This window comes from Alligator mississippiensis, chromosome 4 (genome assembly GCF_030867095.1).
Source record: "Alligator mississippiensis isolate rAllMis1 chromosome 4, rAllMis1, whole genome shotgun sequence".
NCBI lineage: Eukaryota > Metazoa > Chordata > Crocodylia > Alligatoridae > Alligator > Alligator mississippiensis.
In genome coordinates this window covers 90780166-90790911 of record NC_081827.1, presented here as the reverse complement: position 1 = coordinate 90790911, position 10746 = coordinate 90780166, and the positions used below count along the sequence as shown (strand labels likewise).

General features: G+C 53.7%; 3 protein-coding genes across 3 annotated transcripts; 2 read left to right on the top strand and 1 right to left on the bottom strand.

The window, feature by feature from the left end:
- The first annotated feature begins 7638 nt into the window (after window positions 1-7638).
- Window positions 7639-8948, top strand: LOC132250090 (histone H1.11L-like). The gene has a single exon (XM_059726278.1). The coding sequence runs from the start codon at window positions 7678-7680 to the stop codon at window positions 8365-8367; it is 690 nt and encodes a 229-aa protein (XP_059582261.1). The 5' UTR covers window positions 7639-7677; the 3' UTR covers window positions 8368-8948.
- A 99-nt stretch (window positions 8949-9047) lies between these two features.
- Window positions 9048-9832, bottom strand: LOC132250095 (histone H2A-IV-like). The gene has a single exon (XM_059726284.1). It carries the CDS (start codon window positions 9742-9744, stop codon window positions 9355-9357), a length of 390 nt encoding a protein of 129 aa, XP_059582267.1. The 5' UTR covers window positions 9745-9832; the 3' UTR covers window positions 9048-9354.
- Window positions 9833-10013: 181 nt separating this feature from the next.
- Window positions 10014-10563, top strand: LOC132250096 (histone H2B 1/2/3/4/6). Its single transcript, XM_059726286.1, has one exon. It carries the CDS (start codon window positions 10109-10111, stop codon window positions 10487-10489), a length of 381 nt encoding a protein of 126 aa, XP_059582269.1. The 5' UTR covers window positions 10014-10108; the 3' UTR covers window positions 10490-10563.
- Window positions 10564-10746: the final 183 nt, after the last annotated feature.

Genomic DNA, 10746 nt, shown 5'->3' with positions numbered 1-10746 from the left:
GCTGCATCTGTGGTGGCTGCTGGCTGCACTGTTGGGGCTAGCACAGGAGGTGGTGGCTGGGGGTGCGCTGTGCAGCAAGGCATGGGGAGGGAAGGGAAGGCGAAGAGTGGTATGGCTAGGGGAGGGAAGGGGAGGAGAAGAGTGGTATGGCTGGCCCGCATGCTGTCCTACCCACCTGGGGCCTTGTCAGCCTTGCCTGCCCTTGTGGGATGGGGGGTGGGGGAAGTTGTGATGGGCTGGGGGGAGAGGTGGAGGTTGCAGCAAGGTCTATGTGTGTGTGTGATGGGCTGCGGATGGCAGCAGGAGGTGTGTGTGTGTGTGTAAGAGAGAGAGAGATGGTCAGGGGCCAGGACACTCCAAATAGAAGCGGCCTCCAGACCCAGGCCTGGGCCCCGCTAATGCAGCCTGTGTAGGGGAGGCTGGCCTGGAAGGGAAGGGGCTTGCCCAGCCTGAGGCAAACCCAACCCAGTCCTTGAGCCCCAGTCCAGGGTTTCCCTGGAAAGGCATGGGGACTGCTGGAGCCTGGGCACAGGTGCGGGGAGCAGAACAGCAGGGGCCAGCACTGCTCAGTGCCACAAAAGCAGCAGACATGACAGCTGCAGCTGACACTGTAACCTGGTGCAGGGGATGGAGCTGCTGCCAGGAGGGAATGAGTAGGGGGCAGGCAGGGCTGGGGGGCGGGCTGTGGGTTGGGAATGAGGGGCAACAGCATGGGTAGGGACAGGGCACTGGCATATAAATGCTGCTCAGCACCACAAAGCAGCTGTAGGAACAGTGAGCAAAGGGGACAGGGAGAGCTCTGATTTCCTATGATAAAAAAATGCAAAATCAAACACCAAAATATATAGGTATTTAGAATGTAATTTATTATAATGATTGAAGCACTGGTAGGCTTTCTTTTTAATGATGGAAAAATGCACAATTTATGTCTTTTTAATCAGAGAAATTGCGGGGGGGGGGGGGGGTAGGTCTGAGAATTTTGGATTTTTAAACAGAAAACCAGGATTCCAGCTCATAAGCCTAGCACCATCCTGAAAAGATCTCCAAACCAATACCTTCTCCAATGGCCTCACCTTTACATTATCATACCCTATATTCTTTGGACTGCAATGAGCTGCAGACTCTGCAGCATTCTACACCAATTCCCAAGTGACTGTAAAAGAACAGGCAGATTGACAATATGCAGATTCATTATTTGTGACCCAATCCTCTATGGTTTAAAGTTACAGGCTGGATGAGGAGTTTGATATTTCACATTTATTCTGGTATTTTGCACTAGTGTGCTGAGACCGCTGCTTGTTGTGATGAACAACATTGGTTCATTTTTGTTTTGTGCTCCACAATTACCCTACTTGTATTCAAATGTTATCCCTAATTAAACATTTACACTGCAAGCTCTTTTGAGTTGGGATTGTCTTTTTTTTTTGCGATTATACATCACCTACCACAGTAAGGTCCTGGTCTGTGATTTGAACTGGTATACTATATAGATGTGCAGGCCCACACCATGCTCTGGGTCACTGACTCTCTGAAGGTGGTGTCGGGCTTCTAAGCCATTGGCTTCTGCCAGTGCATTAGGCCCCTTGGCAGGATACACATCCCCATTATCTGCCCATCCTGGGTGGACTGCCCCTACTACAGCTGGCGGGGCTTCCACTCCATCATGCTGCAAGCCACAGCGGACTACCTGGGCACCTTCACAAACATCTGCAACAGCTGGACTGGCAGCACCTACAATGCCTGGATTTTCTGGAACTCCACCATGACAGCCCTGGTGGAGAGTAGCCGCTTCATGCCAGGTGTCCCAGACCTGCAGCTGGGTGATGTGACCATCCCACCACTCCTCACTGTGGACTCTGCCTACCATAGCTGCTGCTATGGCTCATGGATCCCTACACTAGCTAGCTTGACTGAGGCCAGGCACACTTCAATAGGTGCCTTGGTCAGAGCTGCATGCTGGTCAAGTGCAGTTTTGGGTGCCTCAAGGGATGCTGGCACACTTTCATTGCCTGCCTCGAGTTCACCAATGCCAACATCCCCCAAGGCATTGCTGCAACCTGTGTGCTGCACAACAACCTGCAAGACGCTGTGTGAGCAATTCCATGAGACCTGGATGGGGAAGGCATGGCGGGCAGTGGATATCTGGCACCAGGAGTGGCAGCTGTGGTGGCAGTGCCAACAATGCCTCCCTTGAGGCCCTGGGTGAGCCGCATACCCAGCAGTGGGGGCCAGAGCACCAGGTGTGTGAGGTGCTGGTGGACCACCTCTTCTTCTACTCCTGCAGGAGGGCACCTGCCTGCCACCCATGGGCCCCAGGCCCACAGCACACCCCCAGGACCACACACACTGCAGACAGTTTCCAAACACCAATCTTTCTTTCCCTCCAGAACACAGCAATATACCCACCCTCCCTCAAAAACGGGCTCCCTTCAACCCTCCCTGTCCAACACCTATCCCACCCCTAACCCCAATGCCTACCAGTAATAAAACACTCTTGTTCTCATGAACCTATTTACATTGGTGCATTGACAACTGTTGTGGGGTTGGGGGAGGTGGGGGTGGAATGGGGTAGAGGCACCTTGGATGGATCCCAGGAAGAGGCACCCATACCCCAATCTGTAGCGACACCACTGTGAGTGTGGACCTCGGGGCAAGCCGGGCAGGCCGGGGGCTGGCCTGGGGGCGAGGGTGGGCACTGTCCAGCCCACTCAGCGTGCTCCCCTTCCTCCTCCACTGGACTGGGGCCAGCACGGCCTGCATGCAGAGCAGGGCCTGCAGCCAGGTCCTGCTCAGGGGCTGCATGAAGGCATGGCAAGTGGTGGGCAGTGGCCTAGGCAGGGAGCCAGGCTGTGAGGAGACCAGGCTCAGGAGCTGGGGCAGGAAGCCCTGGCTGGTGTAAGCAGTGCTGCACCTCCTCCCAAGGCCACTGGGAGGCTTGGCACTGGCTGTGGGTGGCTGCCAAGGGCCAGAAGGAGCTGGGACTGTGGCTGGGGGCTGGGCATCAGGCAGCACAAAGGTGACCACCAGGGCCAGGATGATATCAAGAACCCAGCAGTCCTCTTCTGTCGCTGCTACCACCCGAGCCACCATGGTACCCTGCCAGTTGTGGGCCTCAAACAGCCACTCCAGGAGGGTTATGTACCTCTCTTCGAGGGTATGATACCTGTTCCACTCCCTTTTCAGGTCCTGGGCTTACCAGGCCCAAGAGTCCATGAGCCACTCCTCCACCACAGTGACCAGCTGGTCCAGCAGCATGGTGCAGTCGTAGGTCCAGCAGTGGCAGGACATACGGAGGGCATTGGCCGATGATGGCAGCATCTTTGCAGCCTCATCTCTGCTGGTGGCTGGTGGTTCTTCCCTGTGTTCAGCTGCTGGACCTGCAGAGCAAAGATAGAGCAGCTCTTTGTGAGAGCTGACAACATTTCAGATGGAACATGCACTGTACTGAGGGGCTGTGCACCACCTGGCCTCAGTTCAGGGGCTGTGCCTGATAAGGTGAGCTGTGTCTGCTAAATTGGCCAGACAGGCCCTTCCACAGGTGGCCGCTGGTCAAACTCTCCATCCCTGCTCCCACAGGAGGGACCACTTGCAACTTGCTGCAGGCAGTCTGCCTTTACTGTCTCCTAACTAGGCCAGGCCAGGGTTGGCTCCTGCTGGCAGCTGCTATGGCAGCTCTTGAAAAACCCTCCCTCCCACCTTCTCCTCCCTACAAGCCAGGCAGTTTGCTCCTATGCTGCTGGGCCCATGGCACCTGGGTGCTGGGGGTGAGGGGCTCCTGGTGACACCCCCAGCCCCCGTAGTGACCCTCTGCAGAGAGGTGCCCCAAGCTAGGGCCCCAGCCTCATGTGGACTGCTCCCCCAGCGTGCTTCTGCTGCAAGTCCCCTGCTCACGCTGTGATGATTGCCATGGTGCCCTAGGTGCAGCAGAGAACCTGGCATAGGGCCTTGAGCTTTGAGGGCACCCCAGGGAAGCCCACGCTTCCTCGCAATATGCGCCACCACCTAGAAGGTGGTGCTGTGCCCAGGGCCGTCCCTCAGGGAGGTGGGGGCAAATCGGGGCGACAGCCCCGAGCCCCACAGTCAGTGCCACATAGGCCCTGCCGCAGCCGCCATGCACTGCTCCTGCTGAGTGCTGCCAGCTCTGCTGCTATTGAGTGCGGCCGGCTCTGGCTGCTCGCCACCCCCTGCTTCGCCAGCTCTGGCCACTTGCCACCCCCCTCCCCCAGGTCCTGCAGAGGCTGATCTGCCCCAGGCCCCACACACCCCTAGTGACGGTTCTGCCTTTGCCTATGCTATGAGTGCCTGATACCCTCAGACAAGGAGGAGATCAACAAGTTTTTATGCATGTGACAGGCCCCTCAATGCCTAGCTGGGAGCCTGCAGGCCACTCAGTAAAGTCCTGAACTGCCTCCTGCCTCCCTGCTTGTTGGGGGAGGGGAGGTGGGTGGAACTCCAGTGGGCAGAGGGGGAGCTCAGTCCGCCAGGGAGGGGATGAGGAGAGGGCCCCTCACACTCCCATGTGGGGCCCCTGGCTCCAGGCATGCAGTGCAGGGGCGAGCGGGTAAGATGGCATAGGCACAGATGGCCTCGGCACTCCCTTTGCCCCCTGGCCCTCCTCCCTCTGCAGGGCTTACAAGGTGGGCGTGACAAGAGCTCTCACCAGTCAGACTGGGTCCTGGGCTGTGGTGAAGTGGTTCATCTGCCTGCAGTGTCCAGCCAGCTTGGGACAGCCAACAAGATATGCCAGCCATCTGGCTCTGCACCAACCAGGAGGCTGGCCTCCTGCTGGTGTGGCTGACTGGGCACAGTTTACACCTGACATCAGCATCTATATGTGCACTATTGCACATTAACCAATGCATGCACAATTTTTTTAGTACCTGTATGTATTGGTACTAGCAAATGGGACATTAGACTAATTTAATGCACAGTAATTGCCATGCACATGTAAATGGTGACACTTTACTGTGCATTAGTCTAATGTGCAGTAAAGCTCTTCATGTAGATGCACCTACTGTATTATAAAGTGGCCCACTGGGAAGTTGGGAGGAGCTGGCTGTTGCGATTCAGAGTTGGCCTACACCTTTTGTTCCTAAGTAGTGTATATTGTCTATTCGTATTTATCATCAATCTCTCAGTACTCAGAAAACCTGGTGCAGAACAAAAATGTGAGGGCCTGTTTCTAATTCTAGGTTCTGGGTCTCCTTAGCATCCCTTACACACACACACACCTCTTGTGTAAAGCTTCCTTTGTGGAATATGAGAAGAGCTGGGATTTAAAACTCTACAAACTTCCCAAGTTCTTAACAAATGAAGGGAAATAAGTGGCAAGGGGAATAAACAATCCCCTCTATCTACTGTCAAGCACCAGAGACTTATTCACACATTTGTGGGTGGAAAAGTGCAAAAATAACAGCTTGCACAGGGGATGGTCCTTACCTTTTGATTGGCCTGTTTCTGAACTCTCAAATACCTTAACCAGAAAATAGTTTTGCTTTGTTCCCCTCTTATTATTATTCTGTTTTATTTTTGTGCTTGTTTGGTTAACTCATTTAAAGGGAGAAAAAATTAAAGTGCTGGCAATTTGAAAACCCCAAGCAGGGTAAGGATTGATGCGTGTCTCCCATATTTTCCTCTAGAGGGCTCTGCACTGCATTGACATTAAGGGCTTGGAGGCTCTTATGTCCTTAATTCTGAATGGGAATACCTGCAGGTGATGATCCGTAGTATTTTTGCTTTAGATTTACTTTCTTCATACATTTGATTTCAATAAACTCCTCCCTTCACAATTCTCTCTCTTTCATCCGCATCTCAATATCCAATTTAACAGCCACTCCTCTCCAATCAAATTCCTACTGGATTCCTCAGGGTGACCTTCACCTAGATGATGCACTGATATGACATTCTAGTTGCTCTGACCATCAACCTATTTCCATACACACATGACGATTAAAAATATCTTTGGGGTATGGTTAAGGGGATCACTGGTTTTCTTTGTAGCTCCTATATATGGTTTCTTTTTATAAGAAGCATTATAGTAACCACTTTACTTGATTTATGCATTTCATATTTTTAAGGGTCATCTAAAGAAACAAACAAGATGCATGAAAGTTCTTTCACTTTGACCTGGAGTTTTATAGGATACAACTTTGTTGCCTCTAATAATAAGATGTGAGCCCTCTATCTAGAGTACAATGTGGGAGGGAAGCAGAGCAAAACAAATTCAATGTTCACACTGGGATTTGATTATTACCTCTCCAAATGGATCAAATATTATGCTTTGCCTTGTTTTAATTTATCATTTTAAATTATTATCCATGGATAAATCAGGGTTTTTTTTCCAGGCTGCTTAGGAGCATCCCATGGACTAATTCTCTCCTAATTCAATACAAGCTATCACCACAAGCAATTTATAGTTACACCCATAGAAATAAAAGACAACACAGAGTTTGTTCACTCCGTCCCTGTTCAGTAGTAGAGTGATTGTATAGCCTGTTTTGGGAACTAGTTATTGATTATGAGAGAGGATATTATTTGAATTAGTTGAAACTCCTCTTATCTTTTCAAAATTAAAGTATTTAGCGTTGCACAAAACATGATTAGATGCAGCAAGGTATAACTAAACAATGTTGTCAATACAAATTATTCTGAATACAAATACAATTTGTGCGTATTGTGATATTTAGATGGAAGAAAATATGTTGACGGGATTTTCATCATTAACTGGTGTCTTCCATACGTGTTAGAACTGTACTTCTTGTCCAATACTCCTATTCTGACTAGCAATGTGCTTTAATAATTCAACCTATAAAATAGCCCTGATCATGCTTACGCATGAGAATGAACACAGACTATAATTCAAGAAATCCATACATTATTACATAAAATAATCAGAAAAAAAAACGAGGAACATAGATAATTCACATTACAATGAAATGATTTCAAAACTTAAAAATGGCAACTCATGTTTCATTCCAACCCCCAAAACAATACAACACAATATACCAAATACTTTCATCTGAAACAAAAACATCTCTCCACAGGTTTTTATTCAGCTCCCTGTAGAGTTGCATAAGACATGATTTCAAAAGAATTTAGTATTTTAAGAGGTAAAAGACTACGTTATAGCATACAATTTACAGACTGTATTCAAAGCTCAGGAATGACTTTGTGTTACTTCCCTGTATTCAAAATCAATTTACACAGGCAAAATCTACTGAAATGACAATCTGTCTTCAACGACATAGACAAAAACCCTCTAAAAAACATGAATCGATTATAATTCTGATTTTATAGTCAATAGGAGAGTTATAATTTACAAGGAAAAAGAAAAGTTTCTCTTTTCTGAGGTCTCTCCAAACACAGAACTCGGGGATTATGGCCCCTTATTTAACAAACCTTTCGTCTCACGCAGAAGACACTTTACAGAGTGAAAATATAATGCTTACCCAACAGCATGCCAAAACTTGGGGTCATTTGGTGGCACACAACGTGCAAAAAATACACTTTTTAAACTCCGAAGAAACACAAACAGATCAGGGAGAAGAGCTCTCTCTGCCTTGCAGCTGGGCGGGCTCTTCAACGAACCAATCACAGAGCAGCTCTCGTGTATAAATACCATGCAGTCGCGCTCCATAGACCAACAGCTTTTTTTGCTGCTAGGGGACGTCTGAGACCATGTCTGAAACTGCGCCTGTTCCAGCCGCTGATGCGGCTCCGGCCGCTGCGGCCCCTGCTCCCGCCGCTAAAGCCCCAGCTAAGAAGCCGAAGAAAGTGGGAGGCTTTAAGGCGGGCGGTGCCAAAGCGAAGAAGCCCGCGGGCCCCAGCGTGACCGAGCTGATCACCCAGGCGGTAGCTGCTTCCAAGGAGAGAAAAGGCGTCTCACTGGCCGCCCTGAAGAAGGCGCTGGCAGCCGGCGGCTACGATGTGGAGAAGAACAACAGCCGCATCAAGCTGGGGCTCCGGAGCCTGGTGAACAAGGGCACCCTGGTGCAGACCAAGGGCACCGGCGCCTCGGGCTCCTTCAAGCTGGGCAAGAAGCCGGGCGAGGTCAAGGAGAAGGCGCCCAAGAAGAAGGCGGCGGTGGCGGCGGCCAAGCCCAAGAAGGCGGCGGCCAAGAAGCCGGCCAGCGCGGCCAAGAAGGCCAAGAAGGCGGCGGCCGTGAAGAAGAGCCCCAAGAAAGCCAAGAAGCCGGCGGCCGCGGCGGCCAAGAAGAGCGCGGCCAAGAGCCCCAGGAAGGCCAAGGCGGCCAAGCCCAAGCGGGCCGCCAAGAGCCCGGCCAAGGCCAAGGCGGTGAAGCCCAAGGCCGCCAAGCCCAGCAAGCCCAAGGCAGCCAAGGCCAAGAAGGCGGCGCCCAAGAAGAAGTAAAGCGAGCGGAGGAAGACGCCTGTCGTGCAAACAACCCCAACGGCTCTTTTAAGAGCCACCCACCCCTTCGTGAAGGGAGCTGCGACGCTGTACTTTTCTGCCGGTCTCCGCGAGGGCAAAACATTTCCCTGGACGGGGGACGGGATAAGGGAGGGTGTCCTGCCATGGGACGGGGAGGGGAGGGGAGGGAAAAGACCCGCAGCCCTCGCGGCGGTGCTGGGGCCCCTGCGACAGAAGAAGCCGGAGCCGACCCCGGGAGGCGAGTGGGGGGCGGCGGGCAAGAGAACGGCAATGGCAGCGGGTCCGCTACAGCCCCGGGGCTGGGACCGGCGGCGGGCGAGGCTGCGGAAGCTGCTGGGAGCGGGGTTAAACCGCGAGGGGGTTTGAACGCCCCGCGCTGGCCCCGGATTGGCCCGCGCCCGCCCGCCCGCTTCTCGCGCGGCCCCGCCTCGGTGTTACCTCCTCCAGCCACTGAAGCCGGAGGCGATGGTAACAGCGCGGTGGAGTTCAAAGGGCGGCTCCAGGGATTGAGCAACGCGCCCTCGCCTGCGGAGCGGGCCAAAGGCGGCCGAGGCGCCCGCGCCCCGGCGCTGCTACTTCTTGCGGCGAAAGAGCAACGGGAGCCGATCGGATTGCCAACCCTCCAGGAATTACAGGAAACTGCTCGGAGTCACGGGAAGTAAATGATAGGATATGCATTAAAACAAAACATTTGAACCAGACAATTTTCTACGGGGGAGGGTTTCTAATACACGTAAACACGCGGGCACGTTGTATTGTCACGGGTAAACTGGAGAACCTCATGGAATAGGTGCAGTTGGCAACAGCAGGTGCGGAACGAGAGTGCACTCAGCGAGTTTCTTCCCCGCCCCCCACAAAGTCTAGAGATCGAGCCCTTTTTTGAAGTCTGTGGGTGGCTCTGAAAAGAGCCTTTGGGTTGGTTGTGTGTAGGGAGCGAGAGGACGGGCCCGGTCTCCCGGGCGCGCCTCACTTGGCCTTGGCCTTGTGGCTCTCGGTCTTCTTGGGTAGCAGCACGGCCTGGATGTTGGGCAGGACGCCGCCCTGCGCGATCGTCACTTTGCCCAGCAGCTTGTTGAGCTCCTCGTCGTTGCGGATGGCCAGCTGCAGGTGGCGGGGGATGATGCGCGTCTTCTTGTTGTCTCGCGCCGCGTTGCCCGCCAGCTCCAGGATCTCGGCCGTCAGGTACTCCAGCACGGCCGCCAGGTAGACCGGGGCCCCGGCTCCGACCCGCTCCGCGTAGTGGCCCTTGCGCAGGAGGCGGTGCACGCGGCCCACCGGGAACTGCAGCCCAGCCCGCGAGGAGCGAGACTTGGCCTTGGCCCGCGCCTTCCCCCCCTGCTTGCCGCGGCCCGACATGGCTCAGGAGCTGCTCACAAACTTGCAAGGCACAACAAAGAAAACAACTGTAACGCAATCGCCGCACGCTCGGCCTTATATCCCTTCTGTCAGGCGACTGAAGCCTCACTGGTGATAGGCTGAGAAATTGTCAACTCCGCCGCAGCCAATGAGGAAGCGCATGCAAGCCGTGACCAATGGCGAGGGACGCCGGCAGGAGGGGCCGTCGCGCGGGCCTCGCGTCCAGTAAAATCGCAGGGAGCGGAATCTGCTCATTTGCATAACACCGCTATAAATGCCGGGCGGCCGCCGCCATTGTCGCGCAGTCGTGACTGACTTGTTTGGTCGTTGAGCGATAGCGAAGGACGTGGTCTGTCTTACCAGGATGCCGGAGCCCGCCAAGTCCGCCCCCGCCCCCAAGAAGGGCTCCAAGAAAGCGGTCACCAAGACGCAGAAGAAGGGCGACAAGAAGCGCAAGAAGAGCAGGAAGGAGAGCTACTCCATCTACGTGTACAAGGTGCTGAAGCAGGTGCACCCGGACACCGGCATCTCGTCCAAAGCCATGGGCATCATGAACTCCTTCGTCAACGACATCTTCGAGCGCATCGCCGGGGAGGCGTCCCGCCTGGCGCACTACAACAAGCGCTCGACCATCACGTCCCGGGAGATCCAGACCGCCGTGCGCCTGCTGCTGCCCGGGGAGCTGGCCAAGCACGCCGTGTCCGAGGGCACCAAGGCTGTCACCAAGTACACCAGCTCCAAGTAAACGGGCTCCTCGCAGGCTTTCTGCATCGTTTCACCCAAAGGCTCTTTTAAGAGCCACCCACTTGATCACTTAAAGAGCTGTAGAAGCTGTTTTTGTTCCTAACCACTTTCCCAAATTGCCTCCCGGCCCTTGGGGACAGGAGGAGGCGTGGAAATAGCACCCCCGCGTAATCTTGAGCATCTTTAACTTCAGGGCAGCCTACCTAGCCATTGCCCCACTTCTCTCTGTCCTCAGCCCTGCTCAGCACCACGTCCCAG

What these genes read in the sequence shown, in the direction of transcription:
- LOC132250090 (XM_059726278.1), top strand. Translation starts at nt 7,678, where the DNA reads ATGTCTGAAACTGCGCCTGTTCCAGCCGCTGATGCGGCTCCGGCCGCT.
- LOC132250096 (XM_059726286.1), top strand. Translation starts at nt 10,109, where the DNA reads ATGCCGGAGCCCGCCAAGTCCGCCCCCGCCCCCAAGAAGGGCTCCAAG.
- LOC132250095 (XM_059726284.1), bottom strand. Translation starts at nt 9,744, where the DNA reads ATGTCGGGCCGCGGCAAGCAGGGGGGGAAGGCGCGGGCCAAGGCCAAG.